The sequence below is a fragment of the Asterias amurensis genome, chromosome 10 (genome assembly GCF_032118995.1).
Source record: "Asterias amurensis chromosome 10, ASM3211899v1".
Classification (NCBI taxonomy): Eukaryota; Metazoa; Echinodermata; class Asteroidea; order Forcipulatida; family Asteriidae; genus Asterias; species Asterias amurensis.
In genome coordinates, this window is record NC_092657.1 from 21,501,254 (window position 1) to 21,523,611 (window position 22,358).

Below are 22,358 nucleotides of genomic sequence, written 5' to 3' on the forward strand. Positions count from 1 at the left end.
GCCTTGTACACATTTTTAGGCAAAACTTGCAAATTACACAAGGCTACAGCCCTGTACACATTTTTAGGCAAAATTTTCAAATTACACAAGGCTATAGCCTTGTACACATTTTTAGGCAAAATGTTCAAATTACACAAGGCTAAAGCCTTGTACACATTTTAAGGCAAAATGTTCAAATTACACAAGGCTATAGCCTTGTACACATTTTTAGGCAAAATTTGCAAATTACACAAGGCTTATAGGCTTGTACACATTTTTAAACAAAATTTGCAAATTACACAAGGCTTATAGGCTTGTACACATTTTAAAGCAAAATTTGCAAATTACACAAGGCTATAGCCCTGTACTCATTTTTAGGCAAAATTTCAAATTACACAAGGCTATAGCCTTGTACACATTTTTAGGCAAAAATTTCAAATTACACAAGGCTATAGCCTTGTACTAATTTTTAGGCAAAATATGCAAATTACACAAGGCTGTAGCCTTGTACACATTTTTAGGCAAAATTTGCAAATTACACAAGGCTGTACTCATGTTTAGGCAAAATTTGCAAATTACGCAAGGCTATAGCCTTGTACACATTTTTAGGCAAAATTTGCAAATTACACAAGGCTATAGCCTTGTACACATTTTTAGGCCAAATTTGCAAATTACCCAAGGCTATAGCCTTGTACACATTTTTAGGCAAAATTTGCAAATTACACAAAGCTATATAGCCTTGTACACATTTTTAGGCAAAATATGCAAATTCAAGGTCTTGTACACATTTGAAGCCAAAATTTGTAACTTACACAAAGGATATAGCTTTGTACAAATTGATGTGCAAAATCTGCAAATGACACAAAGCTTTAGGTTTTTTATAAAAAAACAATTCAACAAGAAGACACATTGTTCAGCCTGAACTTTCACATGTGACTTTACTTCTTGATTATTTTACGCTTTACCTTTAAAAGATGATATATTCATATTCACAATGAATTGAGAACTAACATTATATCCAAACATTATAAAGTTGAACATTGAACCTCATAACAAGTAACAACTTTACAGAACAGGCCAACGCTTGGTAAGCACTCTTAGAATTAATGGCAAAATATGTTTTGGGTAGAATAGCTATAAAAAAAAGCACTTTGAAAAATATTTACTTTCAAAATAATATGGTTTTGAAAAACAAAATATCAGTTTATTCTCCCAAATTGTAATCTGAAAAGCGTAACTATCAGTTACAATTCTCAAAGTGCATGTTCCTATTAGGGATTATTCTTACAGATTTTCACAGATTAGTTGTATTGAATATTATGTACATTTCTAAAGATACACTTTATTGTCTTTAAGAGGTAGTTTGTATTTAGGCACTGGATCAACACTGTTGGTATTTACAGAAAATAGTTGTTTAAGCAATGGAGAGCTGTTATTGGTACAAAACAATGTTAGAAACGACCCCTTCTGAAGTGACATAGTTTTTAGAAAGAGGTAATTTCAAATTAAAATACTCAAATACTTCAGACCTGCAGCCTTTTATTAAACATCAGAAAGTCAACAAAAATGCAACAAGGACGTTTGTGTTTCATGCACTATTTTCTGGCATCTTCGATGACCAATCGACTCAAATTGTTCACATGTTATTTAGTATGCAATTGGGATACACCAAGTGAGAATACTAGTCTTTGATAATTACCAAACGTGTGTAGTGCCTTGACATGGAAATATATAGGTTTTCCTTAAGGCACTGGGCACTATTGGTAATTACTCAAAATATTTGTTAGCATAAAACTTCACTTGGAAACAAGTAATGGGGAACTGTTGATAGTATAAAACACTGTGAAGTGACGTAGAGAAAGAAGTAATTTTCCACGAATTTGATTTTGAAACTTCAGAATTAGATTTTGAGGTCTTGAAATAAAGCATCTGAAAGCACAACACTTCGTGTGACAATGGTGCTTTTTCCTGTCATTATTATCTCGCAACTTCGACGACCAATTGAGCTCAAATTTTCACAGGTTTGTTATTTTATGCATGTTGAGATACACCAAGTGAAAAGAATGGTCTTTGATAATTACCAAAAGTGTCCAGTGCCTGAAAATAATATAGGCTTTCTTAAAAGAAAGACTGTCTTGTACCTAGCTTCCTTCGAATCAAGCTGATAACTATCTTCAGCTGTATCAAATCCCTTTCCACACTGTTATCTGTAGTCATAGTATCATGTGAGTTAACAGTCAACATCAGGGAAGGTTTCGATAAGAGTAATTCAGCGGACCAAGCCTCTCCTGTCCCTTTATAAACCTGCAAAGAAAACAAAAATAAACCGGTAATACATTCTATTCCTTACTACAACCTAACTAACAACAAAACAGTCGGCTATCCAGTCTCGTTATATGGTCAAACCAAGCATGGTTTGAGGAATTATGAAATAACTGATAGAGCTGCTAAGCATAAAAAATGTGCTTAGCATAAGGTTTCTTCCTTAAAAAAACAAAACAGGATTATCAACAAAATTTCCAGGTGATTTTCAGGATAAGCAAACAAAAGCTGGTACCAGTAACAGGCAATATGCAACTAATTAAAGTTTGGTTGGTATACTGTTTTAATCAAGAAAGAAATTTCACGCTAAGCAATTTTGTGTGCTTAGCAGCTCTTTGAAATTGGGCCCTGCACTTATCTTCACCGACATTTTTTAAATGGACACCTGCAATCAACAGACTTGGAAAGTATAGTACATGTTGAGAACTTTTCAATTCAAAGTATTACGTTTATGGATAATTATATAAACTTTACCCCTAAAAAATTGTATAATATCGCACCAAATTTTCGGCAAAATCTTAAGAACGGTACTATTTTTGGAAATGAAACTTTCACTGGTTAATATTTATCTCAATGCTGTCAGAATGCATTGATGCAATAACAGTATATTAGGTACAAAATGGTGCAAAAGCAAGGAGCAATTTCAAGACATGTTTGAGGTTAAGCGAGATGCTTTTGACAGCCAGACATTTAGTATGGTACAGCCAAGGTACGGTAGCATGAACCTAGGACACACAAATACAAAGACAAGGGACAACAAGGACAGACTAACACGGTGTACCAACAGTATACACAAAAGCGAGCCATCATTAAAATAACTCGTACTTGTAAAGTCATGAACTATGAATATTCATTGAATAGTAATGGTTTCAGATTTTTCAAAAATACGGTGGGTTGATTGCAGATTGAACAGAACCATCCAAATTGTGAGATTAAAACAACGGGTTCCGGTTACCAAACGTTTAAATTATCCTTTAAGAACAGTTCTGAAAAAGTTGCATTGTCTCCTTACCCTTTCCAGCAATATCTTGCCCTGAGAAATATCCCCGTGAGTTATCCCACGCCCATGCAACTCTCGTACAGTAGTTTCTAATTGTGACGTCATTCTGTCCAATTGCTGCGTCTCTATATAAAATGTAGGCTGCCCTCTCGCGTTGATTTCCGAAAGCAGCATTCGAACTGGTGGAGAGCCACCGACAGTCCTTGGTGGAGTTAGGCAAGCTGGTTGGAAAGAGAAGTAGTACTTCAGTAACATTGTTTCATTTATTGATTTAAAGACACTGAAAACCATTGGTAATTGTCAAAGACTAGTCTTCTCACTTGATGTATCTCAACATGCAAAAAATAACAAACCTGTGAAGATTTGAACTCAATTGGTCGTCAAGGTTGCGAGAGAATACTGGAAGAAAAAACACCTCTGTCACACGAAGTTGTGCGTTTTTAGACACTCAAGGTCTCGAAGTCAATTCAAATATTATTTTAGTGAGAAATTGCTTTTCTCAAATACTCTGTTATTTCAGAGGGAGCCGTTTGTCACAATGTTCTACACTATCAACAGCCCTCCATTGCTCGTTACATACCAAGTATGTTTTTATGCCAACAATTATTTTGAGTAATTACCAATAGTGTCCAGTGCCTTAAATAAATAAATAAATGAGGGCTTCTTTTATAGCGCGCATGTCCGTCACTCAGTGACGTTCCTGGCGCTGTAACATACAGTATTTACTGCAAGATGAGGGACTTCGTTTCAATTATAGTAACTGATCCATTATAGCACCATGCAATGCCAATCAAACCAGGAACACCGGGGCGAACCCCCTTCTCTGCTCGATATTCAAGTACACTGTGTTTTTAATACGTAAGTTACACAACACACAGACAAATGGTTTTACGTCCCATCCGATGGGCGAAGCAATTGTGGTTAAGTGTATTGCTTTTAAGGACACAGGTGTCACGACTTGGTATCGAACCCACACTGCTGATTATAGAAACGTAATTATATTTTGTTGACTGCCATGTATATACCTTATGCATTGACGTCATCCAGTCGCCATCTTATATGTTAAACGGTGACGAAACAATCGAAACGCACAGATGTGTACGCACGCGCGGCGCAAAGGATTGGACAATGAACAGCATAATTTAAACCTCTGGGTTAGGGCGCCCTACTGAAATGACGTCATGTGCATGATGTCTAAAAAGTGACTGTAGAATATAGATGTACAGTTTACACACCTAAAAGAACAAAGAACATACTTACTGTTGTTAGTGTTTTTGACGACGCCCACTTTTCGGTTTCTCAACTTCAACGTCGAGACTGTGTACAAGTATGGGTTGAGGGCGCTGTTCAAAGGAAGGATAAACACCGCCGTCCATGCATACACAGATCCAGGTATGATTAGACCTCCATTGAGAGACAGAAGCCCCATTATTATCACAGGCATCCAACAACAGAAATCAGTGCACAAAATCAAGAACATTCTCCCGGCCATTTTGACTTCTTGTGTTTTCCGGTTCGAACGTACTTTCCTTGATGTTCTTTTGACGGTTATGTAAATCCCAGTGTAGCATACCAGGATGATGATAAAGCATATCATATTGAATATAAGAAAGAATGAGACCGAATACTCCCATCCAGGAGAGTGGTCCTGAGTCAAAGGTAAAGCTAGACATACCCCAGTCCGTCCATAGAAAGACCCCGCGAAATAGGGAAGACCTAATACAGGTATAACGCTTACAATAATCATAGTAGACCAGACGACTGATGCAACAACTCTAGACGACTTGACACCCAGACGTGCTCTCTTAAGCGGGAACACAACACACCAAAACCGATCTAAGCTTATAACAACAAGCATCACAACTGACACCTCGCTGGAAACAACCGACAACAACCCAGCAGCCTTACATAGAAAACTTTCTCCCCACTCCTCAGCATGGAGAATATAAACATTCCTATATTGCAGATCAGCACTCCCAATAATCACCATATAAAAACCCATAAGAAAGTCAGACAACGCAAGGTTGAGTATTAAGCAACTTTGGACTTTGCTTCTCTCATTTGTTCCGTTACGTAGTCGCCAGACAATGATTAGAAAGTTACCGAGTAACGCACTGATTCCTAAAATCCAGATGCAGCTTCGGAGTACAGAGTTACGCATCAGGTCTTCGCATGACGAGAATTGGTCGGCAGGGGGCGTGCATGTTTCGATCTCACCCACCAGACAACAGAACAGGTATCTGTCAGAATATCTGTGGGTAGAAATTAACAAAAGCATTAACTATAATGGAAGTAACTAAGTGCCCACTTAATGGGGGAAAAAACTCAAATTGTTCGTTGAAATCCTAATTTGATCTAGTTACATTGGCCGTTAGTATTGGAATTGGGATATAAATGTCGGGGTGGGGGGGGGGGAGGGGGTTGCTGAAAACCATAAAGATAATTCTTGGCACTCGAAAACAAAACCACTTACAAAGAGCGCAGTTGATGAAGTCCAGCAAACGTGTCTTCATTAACGGCTGTGATAGCAGTGTTGATGATGTTGCTGTATAAAGCAAACAGAAAAGCTTATTAGACATTATGTTTGGTAAATCAGGTTGCAACAGCTTGCGGAGCATGTTTCATTGACGGACGCTACAAACACAATTTTACTTTTATGAATAATGGTAACAATGACCAACAAGTACATACACACATGTTGTTACCGTAAACAGAAAACATGTTAGACTTCAGATCCAAAACACTTACAGTTCCAAAAGGTTTCCGAGAGTTGATAATGTTCTTGGCATGATGTTCATATGAGAGCAGTCGCTTAATGATCTAACGTTAGAGAAATAAAATATTGTGCTATTAAATCAATCTTGCCGGTTAAACAACTACCGAATTATTCATGATCAATTCCTGGCAAACATGATCCGATGAGCTGTATTGTAAGGACTGCGCATAAGGGAAACTGTGAAAAATTCAGTCACTGTTGATGAGGGCAAAATAACTTAACAACTAAGTATTCTACTAAAAACTGTTTATAACAGATGTTAAACTTGCACCGGAGGATACTAATTTTTGTTTTTTACCCATACACCGATGTGTGTTATCACTGTATACTCAGTACATTCCCCGAGTACAAAATATCACAGGCATGTTACTCGGGTGGGATTCGAACCCAAGACCCTTGCAATTCTAGAGCAGTGTCTTACCAACTAGACTACCGAGGTTGCCCGGCAGCTAGAGGCAGTTCGAATCCTATGTCTTGGCAGGGGGTACCGCAACGATATAAGAGATGTTAAATTTGCATCGGGGATAAAGAATATTAATTGTAGTAGCCTTCATAATTGAATTCTCACAAGATTTTCAACGAGTCCAGTCCGTCCAATGCTCCATCGGGAAGTACCTTAGCTGGAAAGCCAATCAACTTGCTGAAATAAGAGAATAGCAAGATGATTACATGGTAACTTAGTAATAAATTCAGACGTTTAGACTAATGAGCGCAAAAAGTGTCCTTCTGTACCATGAGATAATCATGAAACAAACTTGTCAACATTTGAAAACATTAATTGTTCAGTACATTCTATGCCAACGACACTCATGAAAGCGAACTAACGAGAAAACAAGAAAGAATGTTTCAGTTATAAAAAAACTAGGTGTTAAGGGTCCAGGGGTGGATTTAAGACTAGTCTTATATCGAGTTAGGACCAGTTACTCGTCCTAACTTATGACTATCCATGCAATTTTTATATCTCCTAGGACTAGTCCTAAGTTAGAACTTGTCCTAACTCTTTGTGAAATCGACCCAAGGCTCTGTACAAGCCTAGGCTTTTTCCTGGTGCCCTCCTCTTGTCACCCTTTGTTCTTTTGTCTTGTATGTTTTAAGATTATTTATAGTGATATTTGGAAATAAAAAAACAAACAAACAAACAAACAAACAAACAAACAAACAAACAAATTCGACGGGTGTGGCCGTAAATAATCACATATTTGTGTTTTCTTAATACCATGAAACGATGTTCAAGTTTATTATCTCTTCGGTAGATGCGACGACATCAGTATCGTGTAATTAATGTTAACACCCCCAGTTTTCGCAGGCAATGCATACAGTCAATACTTACAGCTCTGGTAGACTCGTAAGACCATTGAATGTACCTGGGTCGATGAACTGCATTGGATTTCCAACTAAATTCCTGCAAAACAGACATATATTTCAACAAATTACTTGTGTTTTGTTTTGGGTAAAGAGTCAGTTATTTGATCTCTTAATTCGCTCATTGTTGTACAAGCAGTGGGTACATTCAAATAATGATCTTTTTATTCTCTGTTTGAGGTTAGGCCTATACAAAGTGAAAAGTACGTAATTTAAAGGAACATTACAGAATTGGTTTTTGCTAACCAAACAGTTGCTGGCATTGTAAGCACTTTATGTAATATGTAGAAGTTTGAGATCGATCAGATTTTTTTCTTACAAATTCTCTAACGTTCCTTTAAGGGAGAAATAGCCGATTTCAAAAAGAGTCAAGTTTGATTTCAAACTACTTGCTATGCATAGTTTGATATCACAAAACATATCACTATAGTGATGTTGACACCCCATCATGTAAGATGAGCCTTTCTGCTTTGAGAAATCGACCCTGTATCATTTAGTTACTATCAACTTGAAGTATCATTTAACAAATATTGTTTTCTTTTTTTCTTCTTCTTAAAAAATAAAATAAAAATACTATTACTCATCACTGCTTACAGGAAGACAAGACGTCTTAATCCAATAAAAGTGTTTGCCCTTAGGTGTGTTATCAAATTGCTGGCCAGTGACCTGTTTTGATGAGAAACGGCAATAAAGAGGTATATTAAAGGCAGTGGACACTATTGGTAATTACTCAAAATAATTATTTGCATAAAACATTACTTGGTGATGAGTAATGGGGAGAGGTTGGTAGCACAAAACACTGTGAGAAACGGCTCCCTCTGAAGTGGAGTAGTTTTCGAGAAAGAAGTAATTTTCCACGAATTTGATTTCGAGACCTCAAGTTTAGAATTTGAGGTCTCGAATTAAACATCTGAAAGCACACAACTCCGTGTGACAAGGGTGCTTTTTCTTTCATTATTATCTCGCAAGTTTGATGACGGATTGAGCACAAAATTTCACAGGTTTGTTATTTTATGCATATGTTGAGATACACCAACTGTGAAGGCTAGTCTTTGACAATTACCAATAGTGTCCACTGTCTTTAAGCACATAGTTGCTCATTGAAAGGTTAGATACTCGTGCATTCTCTCTTAATGTAAAAGAGTGTAAAACCCCACTCTTTACATTTCGAGTTGTCCCTCATATGGCTCTTTAAAAAGAGTGGTGTTTATTTCACTCTTTTAGAGGGGTTTACAGAGTGAATAAATCACTCAAAAAGATGCAAACTTCAATCTAAAAGAGTGGAAGACCACTCGAAAAAGAGTTGTCCTTCATATGGCTCTTCAAAGAGTGCATTTTCACTCTTTTAAATTAACAGAGTTGGTTATGCCAGTGTTGTAATGCGGTACTCGTCATCTAGTAATCTCGAGACCTGCTGGAGTGGCTTTTTGATTCCAATATTAGGATAGCAACATTTTTCGTTTGAAATGAACAGGGGTTGGTTTCACAAAGAGTTAGGACTAGTCTATCTCAAATTAGGACCGGTTACTCGTCCTAACTTAGGACTATCCATGCAATTTGTATATCTCCTAGGACTAGTCCTAAGTTAGGACTAGTCCTAACTCTTTGTGAAATCGACCCCAGGAGAACCAGCAGGTGTAGAGAGTCAGTTGTAGCGAGTAAGTTATAAATTGATGATAACGTACATGTGTGCTAATTTGGATTTACAATAAATGTTTGGGTGATTTCATTAAAAGTACATTTTCATCATTGCATTTCGTTAATTATGTAAATTAACATAACATTAATAGTACAGAATGCAAAAAAAAAAAAAAAAAAAAAACACCCAGTAATTTTACTTACAAATTAAGCATGTTGACTGACTCGTTGAAAATGAATGGTCCAATATCTGTAATTCCATTGTTAGAGATGTCTCTGAAATATTAAAACAACAAGTCCAGTGAGGGTGGTAATAGTTAAAAACATATAAGACTGTTAGCATAATTCCTAATTCCATCGGTCCATTAGTATTATTAGCACATAAAAACTATAATTTGCTTTATATGCTGACAAACAGATGTTTTTACAAAGGTACTTAGGTCTACACTTATGAAATCAAAGTAAGCGGTTTCCCATGCATTTTGTCTCCTCTAATCCCTTTGCTAAAAAGAAACAAGTAAACAATTGAAAGCTTCTCTAAACAAAATGGTTTCATTTAGATAGTTCATTTTTTTTTTCAATTGACAAACTTGTAAAGCTTATGGGTGTCGTCGTCATTGACAAGCATAGACCGAAAAGGGTAACGTTACAACATAAGGTGCACAGAAAAGAGTCAACAAAATTAGTTAAATCAAATAAGTACTTGTTGATTTATAAAAATAAAAATAAAAACATTTGTAGAGTAGTTTGCAAGATCAAATTATTTAGGATAGTGAAAACAATTAAAAGAAAGAAAAAATCCAAACATTTACAATGAAAAAGAAGAATGTTTTAATACTCACAGTTTCGCCAGGAATTTAAACTTTCTTGGTGCGAAGTGAAGAATTGTTGGGATTGTTTCTTCTGATGTTTCTCGTTTGGTTCTTCCAGGGTCCTCCTCAAGTAGAAAAGTTAGCTTTCTTAGATCGAAAACACAAAAAAAATAACTTAGTTAATACTTGTTTGTGTTACTAGTTTCAAACTCGCTTACAGATGGATAACGTGGATGTATAACTGGTTAAGTAGTCCATTATGTGATATAAAATACAAGTTTATTGATATTTATCTGAATTAAAACAACATAGTTAAGTGACATTATACATTTTTAGTTAAGGGAACATTTTTGAGTGGTTTTAACTCTTCAATTATGCAACACGTTTCTTAAACCATTATATTGCTGGAAGTCTGAGAATATCACTGTTCACCAAACCTTCTTTTAGAGATTGACTTTGCTGTAGTAGCACAATAAACTTTTACAGGTATTAGAATACCATGGTTATGTAGCCTTGCTCAAGGCAGTCGCATTATTCGCTCCGAAAAGACGCCGCTGTAAACCCACCCGTATACCATGTGCGTGATGCGTGCGATATCACCGCATGACCCACCCGTATACACACTGTCACATCGTACGACTACTGTGCACACAAGTCATCCGCACTCGTACCACTAACCGCATGCGGAGGCCGTCAGGCCGACAGCCTTATCGGGTCTGTAACTTCCGGGTTTAATGTGTTTCATGAAAAAATTTCCACTAGTAGAAAAAAATGGGGGGCTCTCGGATATGCTAGTATGCAGCCCATGAATATGTATATCTTTCGTCAGGCCTATCAGACAACACAGGATGTGAGGCAAATGAATTATTCATTTTGACGTCCAATCACGCACTTCCCTTATCACGACCTTTGGACCCTATCATGCTCGCTGAGCGTCCGTGGTGGTGGTGTGTGATGTTAAAGGAACACGTTGCCTTGGATCGGTCGAGTTGGTCTTTGAAAAGCGTTTGTAACCGTTTTTTTATAAAATGCATATGAGTAGAAAGATGTTGTAAAAGTAGAATACAATGATCCACACAAACATGCCTGGTTTTCCTTTTACCTCGTCGACTAACACGTCGGCCATTTATGGGGGTCAAAATTTTGACTCCCATAAATGGCCGACCATGTTAGTTCGCACAGTAGAAGGAAAACCACGCAATTTCGAGGCAAACTTGTGTGGATCATTGTATTCTACTTTTAAACATCTTTCCAACCATATGCATTTTATAAAAAACGGTTACAAACGCTTTTGTTTTGACCAACTCGTCCGATCCAAGGCAACGTGTTCCTTTAACATGTCTCGTCTTTCGCGGGCATTATGGTAATGAGCTGACCGTGGGAACTCGTCGCTTATTATAGTAATGAGGTCAGTGGCTTCAACACAGACCCTACAAGGCTGTCGGCCTCATGCGGATAGTGTACGGGGGCATCGTGTCGTGCGATGTTACGCACAGTGAATACGGGGGGTTTTTATACAGCGGCGGTCTTTTTTCGGAGTGAATAATTCGACTGCCTTGGGCAAGGCTAGCGTTTTGTGGCAACATTTTGTGGGGATGTCAATACACATGTGGATAATAAGAAAAAAAAATTCAAACATGAAACACTTATTGAGTCAATTGTAACCATAGAGTATCATTTAAAACCAAAAAGAAATAATGTTAAATCTTACATCAGTCTTGCTTGGGTAGGTAGGAGCAATGCATTGTTAGATGACCATTGTATCCGTGTACACTCAACTACATGGCCTTTGCATTCACACACATGTGGACACGTTGAATCTGTTTAAAGAATTTACTTTGACAATAAATTGTTCAACCCAAATAATAATATTAATAATAGCTAAATCTTATATAGCGCATTTCATAACTGAAAGAAATACCAATGCGCTTTACAAACAACAAAAGGCAAAAAAATAAATGAAAAAATTAAGCAACCAAAACAATATACACTAACAATAAGCACTACAAAAGAATTAAACTGAACAGTAGGCAACACAAAACAAATGGGATTTGAGTAGAGTTTTGAATTCATCTATGCTCTGTAGAAAGCGGATGTAGCCGGGAAGAGAGTTTCAAAGTTAGGGCGGCACTAAAGAAACTCCTTGAACCGAATGTGACAGAAGGTCGAAACCGTCCACCCAGAAGGTCGAAACCGTCCACCCAGAAGGTCGAAACCGTCCACCTTTAGCGAGGAACAGAGGGTACAGGACTCACCTCTGGGCAAAGCATTCGCGAACGGACACAAACCCAAGGAAAGCTGACAAACAACTCATTCCCTAAGATTAATTTGTTTTTGTGTGTGGACAATTATTCAAACATTATTATCTTGACCCTTTCCAAAAATAGTTTATACTATAATCAACAGCTGCAGTACTTATCACCAAGTAAGTTTTATAGATTCTTTTTTTGGAGTACTTACCAATCTATGACCCTAGATTTCAAGTGTTTTGTTAACAATAATAATGAATAATAACTGGATTTATGTAGCGCCAAATTACCAAAGGATGCAAGGCGCTTTTTATCAGGGAGACAGACAAAAGTAATGGGGAAACCAGCTACGAATTGGAGAACAGGTGCGTCTTGAGACCCTTTTTGAAGGACAACACAGTCTCAGCGTTTTTAATTGGGACAGGAAGACCGTTCCATAGGCGGGAGGCAGCAGTGGAAAAAGCTCTCTCACCGGCTTGTTTGCGTGACTTGTTCACCACGAGGCAGATCGCATCATAGCTTGTTGATGATATAGTCGAATACTGTTCCATACAATTTAACTTATTATTAAGTCTCTAATTTTGTTTAGTGTTTTACGCGGAAATTAGATCTATGATTTGAGAAAATAATCTTGTTAGTTTTATCTTACCACAATATAACTCATCGTCGCCTTCAGGACATTGTTTGATGCCATCACACAACTCAGCGGGGGTTACACAGTAGAAATCACCATGGCAACGATAAGCACCAGGACATCTGAAATCATCTACAATTGTCTACATGGTTATAACAACAGCTACTTCTTATAGTAGCTGATTTTGCCAAAATAAATAGGTGTCAATTATGTTTTGATTGCAGTTGGGCAAGCCTCATTGAAGAATTTGTGAGTTTGGCCGCAACAATTCGAACAGTTCATATACATCATGTTTACATTGAATGACACTAAACTGCTTAACCATTAAAATGGTTAAGCAGTTAACCTGCCTGTGAAGCCATAAGCCGTACTTGGTTTTGAATGATCCATTTGAGTCCACTGAAAAAGGATTAACATTAAGATAACATGTGTGAGTTGCTAGAGAAAAAAAGATATATAATTCTGGTCTCTTTCTTTGTTATATAAAGAAAGAAAAACATTTTTATTAAAAAGCTGTCATCGCAGCACTAAAGCTGAAATACAACAAATTTACATCAAAAAACATCATTAAATGAAATTGAAAAAGGGCGGAATCAGCAAAATTAATCTTTAAAAAAAGTAGCTTTCCAGTAATGTAATTTTTTCAAGTTATATCTTTTACTTACCACAACTCATTTCATCTTCCCCATTTGGGCAATCGATTGTGCCATCACAGCGCATGCGTAGTGGGATGCAGTACGAGGATGGACACTTCATAAACCACATTGGACAAGTAAAAGACTCTAAAACAGATCGTGTACAGGACGGTAAAAAAACATTAAGTCTTGAAGAATACTGAAAACAATTTAAAGCTTCATGAAAATGACCTAAGTTGTCAGATCAAGTTGTGCTAAAGTGCAGTCAAGTAGTCGGACATATTCAATGTGTGTGGATGTGTGTGTGGGGGGGGGGGGGGGGGGGGGGCTGGGAACAAGTATTTAATTTTAAGGTGGCTATTTATTGTATCGAACCATTCTTTGGTGCATTTCTTTGATCTCGAGGAGGGGGAGGGGCAAGATGGAGAGGAAGTATTGTGAGCGGGGAATGGTTTCTGCTCCTAACCCCCCTTGGTAAAATCACTGCTAAATGTGGCTTTCTTCCCATATATTAACTACTAATATGTCTTAACTACTTTGTCAAAATCGTCTGGGGTCGTCCATGAGTACCAGGGCATGTCGTGTTTATATGTACCTTTTATTTTGAGTACAGTGTTTTTTTTATCTTCTCCATTTGAACCAATAAAGTGTTGATGAAATAAATAAAATAAAATTACCGCAAAACCTCAAATGAGTGACGTCACGACATCCGTTCTGTAGACCATATTCGTCCAAACCATAGATACATGTAGAGCTCTGGTTTGCACATGCGCCGTTGTTGCATTGGAGTTGAGTTGATCCATTACATTCATGAGCTGTAAATTGTGAATATCAATAATGGGCAAATAAGTATTGATGTTGGTTACATTCATTTAGGAAACCCCACATTTCGCAAAAAAACATGCAAACAGGTGAAAACTGTATAATAGATGTTAAATTTGCATCGGGGATAAAGAATATATATTTTTTTGTTTTACCCATACACCGACGTGTGTTAAGCACTGTATACTCAGTACTTTCCCGAGTCCTGTGAAAAAAATATCACAGGCATGTTAGTCGGGTGGGATTCGAACCCACGACCCTGGGTAGTCTAGTTGGTAAGACGCTGCTCTAGAATTGCAATTGGGTCGTTGGTTCGAATCCCACTCGAGTAACATGCCTGTGATATTTGTTCACAGGACTCGGGAAAGTACTGAGTATACAGTGCTTAACACACATCGGTGTATGGGTAAAAAACCAAAACTAATAGGTGAAAACTGAAAACCCAAATTCACATGTAAGGTGTCGGTCCGATAAGAGATTCGAAATGGGGTCCACCAGAGGTGAAAGGCAAGGAAATATACGCCTGAGCCAGCCTGATTCGAATATTTAAAGGTAGGGTCAATTATACTGGTCAGTACTCAAATCACTCCATAATTATTATATTAATTACCAGAAAAAGGTACTGGATGAGAAACCCTGAAAGCTGTTGATAGTACCAACTACAAGAAAGGACACCCATACAAACTTTAAGGTTATAGGGTGAATTTCAACTCAAAAATATTTAAACTTTGGGTTTTTCTCCCATGTCTGAATTTAAACTTTATTGTGATCTCTCGTTCTTGGCAAGAAGAGAGATCGCAGTTCTTTTTTTTCTGAGAGTCCTTGGCTTCACAACTAGTTTTAAAGGCAGTGGACACTAATGGTAATTACTCAAAATAATTATCAGCATAAAACCTCACTTGCTAACGAGTAATGGGGAGAGGTTGATTGTATAAAACATTGCGAGAAAACGGCTCCCTCTGAAGGAACGTAGTTTTCAAGAAAGAAGTAATTTTCCACGAATTTGATTTCGAGACCTCAATTTTAGAATTTGAGGTCTCGAAATCAAGCATATGAAAGCACACAACTTCGTGTGACAAGGGTGTTTTTTCTTTCATAGTTATCTCGCAACTCCGACGACCAATCAAGCTCAAATTTTCACATGTTTGTTATCTTATGCATATGTTGAGATACACCAAGTGAGAAGACTGGTCTTTGACAATTACTAATAGTGTCCACTGTCCATTGTCTTTAACTAGTTGTGAAGCCAAAAGTTGGAACCATACGGAGGTGTAAAAGCACCAATAAACAATCTTTATGAATGTAAAGTGTTTACCGCAATCTAGTGGTTCATCTTCCCATCTGATACCGGGGCAGTGTTTCATTCCATCACATACAGCACTCTCTGGTAGACAGGTTCCGTCGTAGCATTGAAATCCCGCATTGCAGTAATCTATAATGGAGCAATAAACAAGTCAACAGTTTGCAGAATAATAGAAACTACGAGTTCAGACAACACACAAACTTATTACTCAGACAATTAATTGTTTTGTTTTTATGCAGAATAGATGAGACTTCAAGGGACTGTAAACCTTTGGTTGTTGGGACCCATTGTTTCAATCCCATATATAGTTGTATAAACCATACAACTTCTGCCAGTTTAAATTTCAAAATGTGGTCCCGTTTTGGGGAATTATACGAAAATTGGCACACATTCATAATGTATAATTTTCTTAACCTTTTCAGGAGTAAAATCTTAAGATATCTTACCGCAGAGTTGCTCATCTGATCCATCTGCACAGTCTTCAATTAAATCACATTTCTTATTTGCTGCAATACACTGACCATTGTCACACACGCAATCATCAGCTTCACATACTGGATAATCTGCAATTATATGGCACAGAGTTTAGTGTGAAATTCAATCAAACTTTAGTGTGTAAATGAATCAAACTTTAAAGACGCTTGACACTATTGGTAATTGTCAAAAACCAGTCTTCCCACTCGGTATATCTCAACAAATGCATCAAATAACAAACCTGTAAAAAATTGAGCTCAACTACGTAGTCGTCGGTCGAAGTTGCGAGATATTAATGAAAGAAAAAACACCCTTGTCACACGAAGTTGTGTGCTTTCAGATGCTTGATTTGGAGACCTCAAATTCTTATACGGAGGTCTCGAAATCAAATTCGTGGAAAATTACTTCTTTCTCGAAAACTACGTTACTTCAGAGGGAGCTGTTTCTCACAGTGTTTTATACTTTCAACCTCTCCCCATTGCTCGCTACCAAATAAGGTTTTATGCTAATAATTATTTTGAGTAATCACCAATAATGTTCACTGCCTTTATAACAATTTGTGGTTCTGTTTAAAAAAAAATTCTTGGAATGAGTTGTGAATGGGCCCGCTTAAGGAACCCGAAATAAATAAGTTATAGTATAGAAAGCGTGATGAAAGTAACGCAAATTGACAAATAATTGTATTAGAATTTTGTTTAATTTCTTACCACAATAAGCCTCATCTGACCTATCATCGCAGTGTGCTACAAAGTCACAGTAGAATGAAAGGGACAAACGCACGCCACTGGTGGCACACACAAAGTCATCCTCAGAGACATGGTTCCCGGTCTTACTTGGACAGTCATAAGTCAAATGTATGCATTCACCATTGCTGCATTGTTGTGTAGACGCAGGGCACCCGTGACTGGTCGCTGAAATGAGTTATAAAAGACAAGTCAGCAGCAATGTATATTATACCCACGTTTAATCCTATGTATTGTTATGTTGTATCCCGTTGAAGTTATAGCGTACGTAATCTCACTGTGCATGTAATTAGTCCATTTTGTTTGTTTGTATGGGCGTGCCTATACCACGAGCTTTGGTTTTTCTGGTTCAATTCCCCCATTTGCAATTCTACTCAATATTGTACTTTGTTATTGTTATTTTGAATGATTATCAGTTAGAATGAAAAAAAACATTATTGAAAATGAAATTACAATTATTGTATACTTTTTTATCTAAAGATTGCCATACACCACAAGGCCAAATTAATGTCATCTTCAAAGCAAGGGCTACACTTTACTGATTTGGGCTATCAACACAACATTATTCTACAACCATCCGATGGGTGTACAACTTGGAGGGAGAATAACTTCACGGGCCTTGGGACTCCCAATATTCAATTAAACAGATGATACAATATAATCACGTTTGCTAATACACCATATGATGATAATCTCCAAATGAGTTGGGGTGGTTCTGAAAAGAACCGTTGGTTCCAACTCGACGTTTCGATCAGTATGCTCTGATCGTCTTCTAGATACAAATTCAATACTTAATGAATAAAATTCTCCTTTACTGTAAAAACTGCGAATATTTTGTTGTATTTTTGAATTTCAGCAACTTACAATGTGCAACTACAATCATCACGTAATACTTATTCATTTTTGGTTTTTACCCATATACACCGATGTGTGTAGCACTGTATACTCAGTACTTTCCCGAGTCCTGAGAAAAAAAATCACAGGCATTTTTACTCGGGTGGGATTCGAACCCACGACCTTTGCAATTCTAGAGCAGTGTCATACCAACTAGACCACCGAGATTGCCCGGTAGCTAGAGGCAGTTCGAATCCTATGTTTTAGCAGCGGGTACTGCAAACGATTTAATAGATAAAGAATATTAATTTTTGGTTTTTACCCATATACACCGATGTGTGTAGCACTGTATACTCAGTACTTTCCCGAGTCCTGTGATCTAGTTGGTATGACACTGCTCTAGAATTGCAAAGGTCGTGGGTTCGAATCCCACCCGAGTAAAAATGCCTGTGATTTTTTCTTTCACAGGACTCGGGAAAGTACTGAGTATACAGTGCTAACACACATCGGTGTATAGGGGTAAAAACCAAAAATTAATATTCTTTATCCCCGATGCAAATTAACATCTATTAAACTTATTCATTTGTTACCCGGTAGTAGGCCTACTGCTGGCAATGTTCTTGGAGTTGCATCTAGGATTGGCACATCTGAGTAAAAAAAAAGGTAGAAAATGGACAATTAATAGCAAACGAAGGCTTTCAAATCTTACAGGTTGTGCATAACCTAAATTGTTCACTGATTTGCACACAATGTACATGGTTTAAAGATGGTCATTGTGAAATGCATATCATTTTTTTGAAGAAAATGGTAAGATATGCAGGCCGTTCTTTGGCCAAGTATGAATGACAGTCAACAGTCAATTTGAACAGATCAAACAGCAAATTTTAACTATGATGGGTAAGAAAATATACAGTTATGGACTAAATTCAATCAATGATTTGTGTGATATTATACTGCTTAGATTATTTGTTGCTTTCTCTTGTATAAGTTTGTTCAATTGTTTTGTAAAGTGCTTTGAGAGTACTTGCAGTACTGAATTGCGCTATATTTTTATAAGTATTTCTTTTTATTATTATTATTATTAATTAATGTTCTCTTACCTTTGTTTAGTGATGCAGGTTTCTTGCAGATGTACTGCTTGGCATCTTTAGAGGCGCAAGCTACGTCGTGCCAGTTAGCTGTGGAGTGTATACTATGCAAGGTAATCATTGTACAGTCTTCTAGTACACCACCATCCGGCTGACGATTCGCACCCGATGACCTTAAGAAGACACAAAGTTTTTCTTGCAAGGAACTTTCTCAAGTTCAATAAAACACTTTACTTGGGATTCTGGTTCTGATTCTGGTTCTGGTGAATAACTGCACAACCTCCACATGACGGGATGTAAACGTGAAGGTGACTGAGCAGCAATGATTTACATGAAGTGAGCCCCCCTGACGATGTTACCATTATCGGGTGAATAACTATACACCCAAATCTTCATAATTAACATTTAGTCAAATAAGTTAAGCTTTTCGTAGTTTTTTCTATTCTTAAAACAATCAAAACTTTGGACTCCCTTGACACCCTTTCTTCAAGCTACCACTAAACGCTTATTCGGTTCTTTCAATCGGGTAAAATTTTAAAGCAAACTAGTATTGCTGTAAGTCAATACCATACGGTACTACATGTAACCGACATTTCCAACTTTTATTTTTGTACCTGATAGGCGCATACCAATCTGTATAGCTCATCGGAGCACCGTCAGTCCAACGAAAGTTTCCCTCGGAAAATATGTCAGTCAACCCTGGAATATTGTAAAAAAAAAAAAAAAAAAAAAACCAAACATTTATTTCCATACAAACACAATAAACAAATACAAACAATAAGATTATAATTGAATTATTGTGTACCTAATAAATCATACCCCATATTCTTTTGCTTTTGTAGTTTCCCTATAAATGTGCGTTATTGTATTATTGTATTGTGACAGCAATGCAATTAATGTTACTGACTGAGAATGGATGATATAAAACTTTATATATATAGCAATATAGTCTCTGGTCTCACCTTTACTTATACCTTCAAGATTTTGACAACATTGAACCGGTCATCAGTGTTAAAAATACAAAGCTGTTGCTGTGTTCGACAACTTTGAATGGTTTATCGAGGCAACATGCTAATGTTTGTTTGATTTGTTGCATTACATGGTGAGGTATCAATATTTATTTGGTTTGCGGTAACACCATGTGTGTATCTACTTGCCATGTATAGAGTTTGTTCTTCAGAGAAATATCTGCTGAATATTCTACTACAGTAACGGTTTAACCACGGAGTAGATTTATCAGATTTTTTTTTATAGTTTACCCATTTTCTGCACACAACTGTCCTGCTTACTAACTCCTAGGCGGAAGGTGTAGAAAATAGCGTTTTGTGGTAACAAACAAGAATTTCGAGGTACCTTTTCAAATGTGTTATCCGTCCCTGACACGGGGGGGGGGAGACTTTTGATTTGACTTCTCATTTTCTGCAAAGAACTGTCCTGTTTACTAACTCCTGGTCGGAGGGTACCCCAAAAAAGGAAACCGGATTTTTTTTTTAAATTAACTTACCAATATAGATATCAGAGTTTCCTGTATACCATGCCGATGTGACCATACCATGGATGTAGAGCTCCTCGCTGTAATCCCGAATGCTAACAAGATGCGACTCAAGATGGTTGCAATCGATCTCAGCATCTCGCCATTGAAGATGCTTGGAACGATTCTTGAATAAGTAACAGTGTCTATCGTGAATATCCCAGCCAGCTGGGCAGCTGTAGTCTAGACAAGGAAATAATAAATGGTAATGTAACTTGGAAAGTAAATTTCCATTTTGTTATCAAAGAACTTTGGAAAGTATACAGTTGCTGAAGGGTTTAGAGCATCGGACTTAATAAACAAGACACTGTACTCGTTTGGTAATATTAAAAAAACCAAAAGTATTCTCATTTAGTGTATCCATGGAGGTACCTCCATAGTGTATCCATGGAGGTACCTCCATAGTGTATCCATGGAGGTACCTCCATAGTGTATCCATGGAGGTACCTCCATAGTGTATCCATGGAGGTACCTCCATAGTGTATCCCAAATTATCCGCACAATAATAAACTTGTGAAAATGTTGGATAACTAAGTGTGACCCTTGGAATAAGTACGGGCATGAAACGGCAAGTCTGATCATATAGTAGCTCTTTAGTTTTATTGAGATCTGTAAACGGTGAATCTGTTGGGTGAAGACACGCAAAGACGTCAGTTAAGGTCTTCGGCCCAAAACAGAATGCTCATACAAAATATACAATAATAATTACATAAACTAAACTTTAAAAGAATAAACAATGAAACGATAAAACAATACTCGCGGTTCGCGCCAAAATTAAGGACGCGACCGCCATCTTGGATTTAAGGCAAATTAGCGGTGAAATGCAATATAAACAGGTTATTTCCAATCCCAGAAGCAATGATAAAATAAACTAAAGGATCTCCAAAATGTTACATTCAGTAACACTGCTAAGATTATTAGGAAAGGCTCTAGAGGTAATAAATATATCTAAACACCGCAAATCAATAAATAGCTAGCGTGATGTTGCAAAAGCAACCAGATATCCACTAAAGTCAACAACATTCTATAAACAAATTGAGACTTGAGGATAGTGCTTATTACATACTATTTAATCTAAGTAGTAATTAGGAAAACATTTAAATGCAAAATATAACAAGATCTTTACCTGTTGGGTGAAGACACGCAAAGACGTCAGTTAAGGTCTTCGGCCCAAAACAGAATGCTCTTGAACCGGAAAGCAGCCCGCAGAGGGCGCTAGCCATGCAAGTAAAGCAAATGATTACGTAACATAAAAATAAACGTGGGGGGGGGGGTCGCATCGCACCCGTGACATTATTCCCCCTGGAGAAAAATGTCGTCCTCGGCATGCAACTAACATAACCTATGTTACATATTTACACAATGGAAATTTTACAACTTATGAAAACAAAATGGTGGCAAATGTCTTCCATACCATCCAACCTTTAAACAAAACTCTGGTGTTCCAAGCATTTAGTTAGAACAACAAAAAGGTAAGTATTCTATAACTAAGGAGCAGAACACCAGTAATTTAAATACATCTCTAAATGGTTCCTTCAAAAAAGACTCTGTCATTTTGGTAGACAAAACTTAATGCAGAAGTTAATTACATTACAACTTCAATATCTTGACACATTGAAAGTAACAATTATAACGAAATGAACATAACTCAGAGAGATTTTTTGTTTCTTTCTCTCTATAACAGTATTATTTAAATAATACTTCGTTATCTTCATTGAGTTACAATCAATAATAATACAGTGTATATACAATTGGGGGGGGGTTATTAGATGGAACTGTGTTCTTGCAGAAGGAGACGCAGACAAGCTTTTCTTCTTGTCTTAGCCATAGTAGGCTCTTTCCACTTGTCGAACAGTCGTCGTCCATTGCATATCTTTTCTTGGCGTGATGTATCTCGTGCTTGCAGTTGTTTGGTTTGACCTATGAAGTCATAGGTAAACCTTGTGGGCGGCTGTCTGTTTCTGATAGGTCTAGGGCTCGGTGGCGAAAGATATACCGTACTTTCAGTGTCGTTCGACTCATCTGTAACATCAATAGTTTGGGTTTCCAGTAACTCAGGGGTAAGTTGCGGTGGTGCGACAGGAGGGGAAACTTCAACGACATTGCTTGGCTCAAGATCTATGATTGGTGTGAGGACAGGAGGTGATAGTGACGGA

General features: G+C 37.2%; 1 protein-coding gene across 1 annotated transcript in view; it reads right to left on the reverse strand.

Annotated features, from left to right (window-relative positions):
* Positions 1–627: 627 nt before the first annotated feature.
* LOC139942802 (uncharacterized) overlaps positions 628–22,358 on the reverse strand; it is a 70,509-nt gene continuing 48,778 nt past the window's right edge. Inside the window, exons 21-41 of the mRNA XM_071939579.1 lie at positions 20,176–20,385; positions 19,286–19,370; positions 18,684–18,844; positions 18,174–18,230; positions 16,714–16,917; positions 15,979–16,095; positions 15,545–15,661; positions 14,085–14,222; positions 13,438–13,554; positions 12,788–12,904; positions 11,601–11,709; positions 9,920–10,036; positions 9,282–9,353; positions 8,034–8,105; positions 7,408–7,479; positions 6,646–6,717; positions 6,050–6,121; positions 5,775–5,846; positions 4,562–5,553; positions 3,314–3,522; positions 628–2,283 (exon numbers count right to left, since the gene is read on the reverse strand). Coding sequence (XP_071795680.1) covers positions 2,098–2,283; positions 3,314–3,522; positions 4,562–5,553; positions 5,775–5,846; positions 6,050–6,121; positions 6,646–6,717; positions 7,408–7,479; positions 8,034–8,105; positions 9,282–9,353; positions 9,920–10,036; positions 11,601–11,709; positions 12,788–12,904; positions 13,438–13,554; positions 14,085–14,222; positions 15,545–15,661; positions 15,979–16,095; positions 16,714–16,917; positions 18,174–18,230; positions 18,684–18,844; positions 19,286–19,370; positions 20,176–20,385 — 3,368 coding nt within the window. The 3' untranslated portion in view covers positions 628–2,097. The remainder of the gene's footprint in view (positions 2,284–3,313; positions 3,523–4,561; positions 5,554–5,774; positions 5,847–6,049; positions 6,122–6,645; positions 6,718–7,407; positions 7,480–8,033; positions 8,106–9,281; positions 9,354–9,919; positions 10,037–11,600; positions 11,710–12,787; positions 12,905–13,437; positions 13,555–14,084; positions 14,223–15,544; positions 15,662–15,978; positions 16,096–16,713; positions 16,918–18,173; positions 18,231–18,683; positions 18,845–19,285; positions 19,371–20,175; positions 20,386–22,358) is intronic.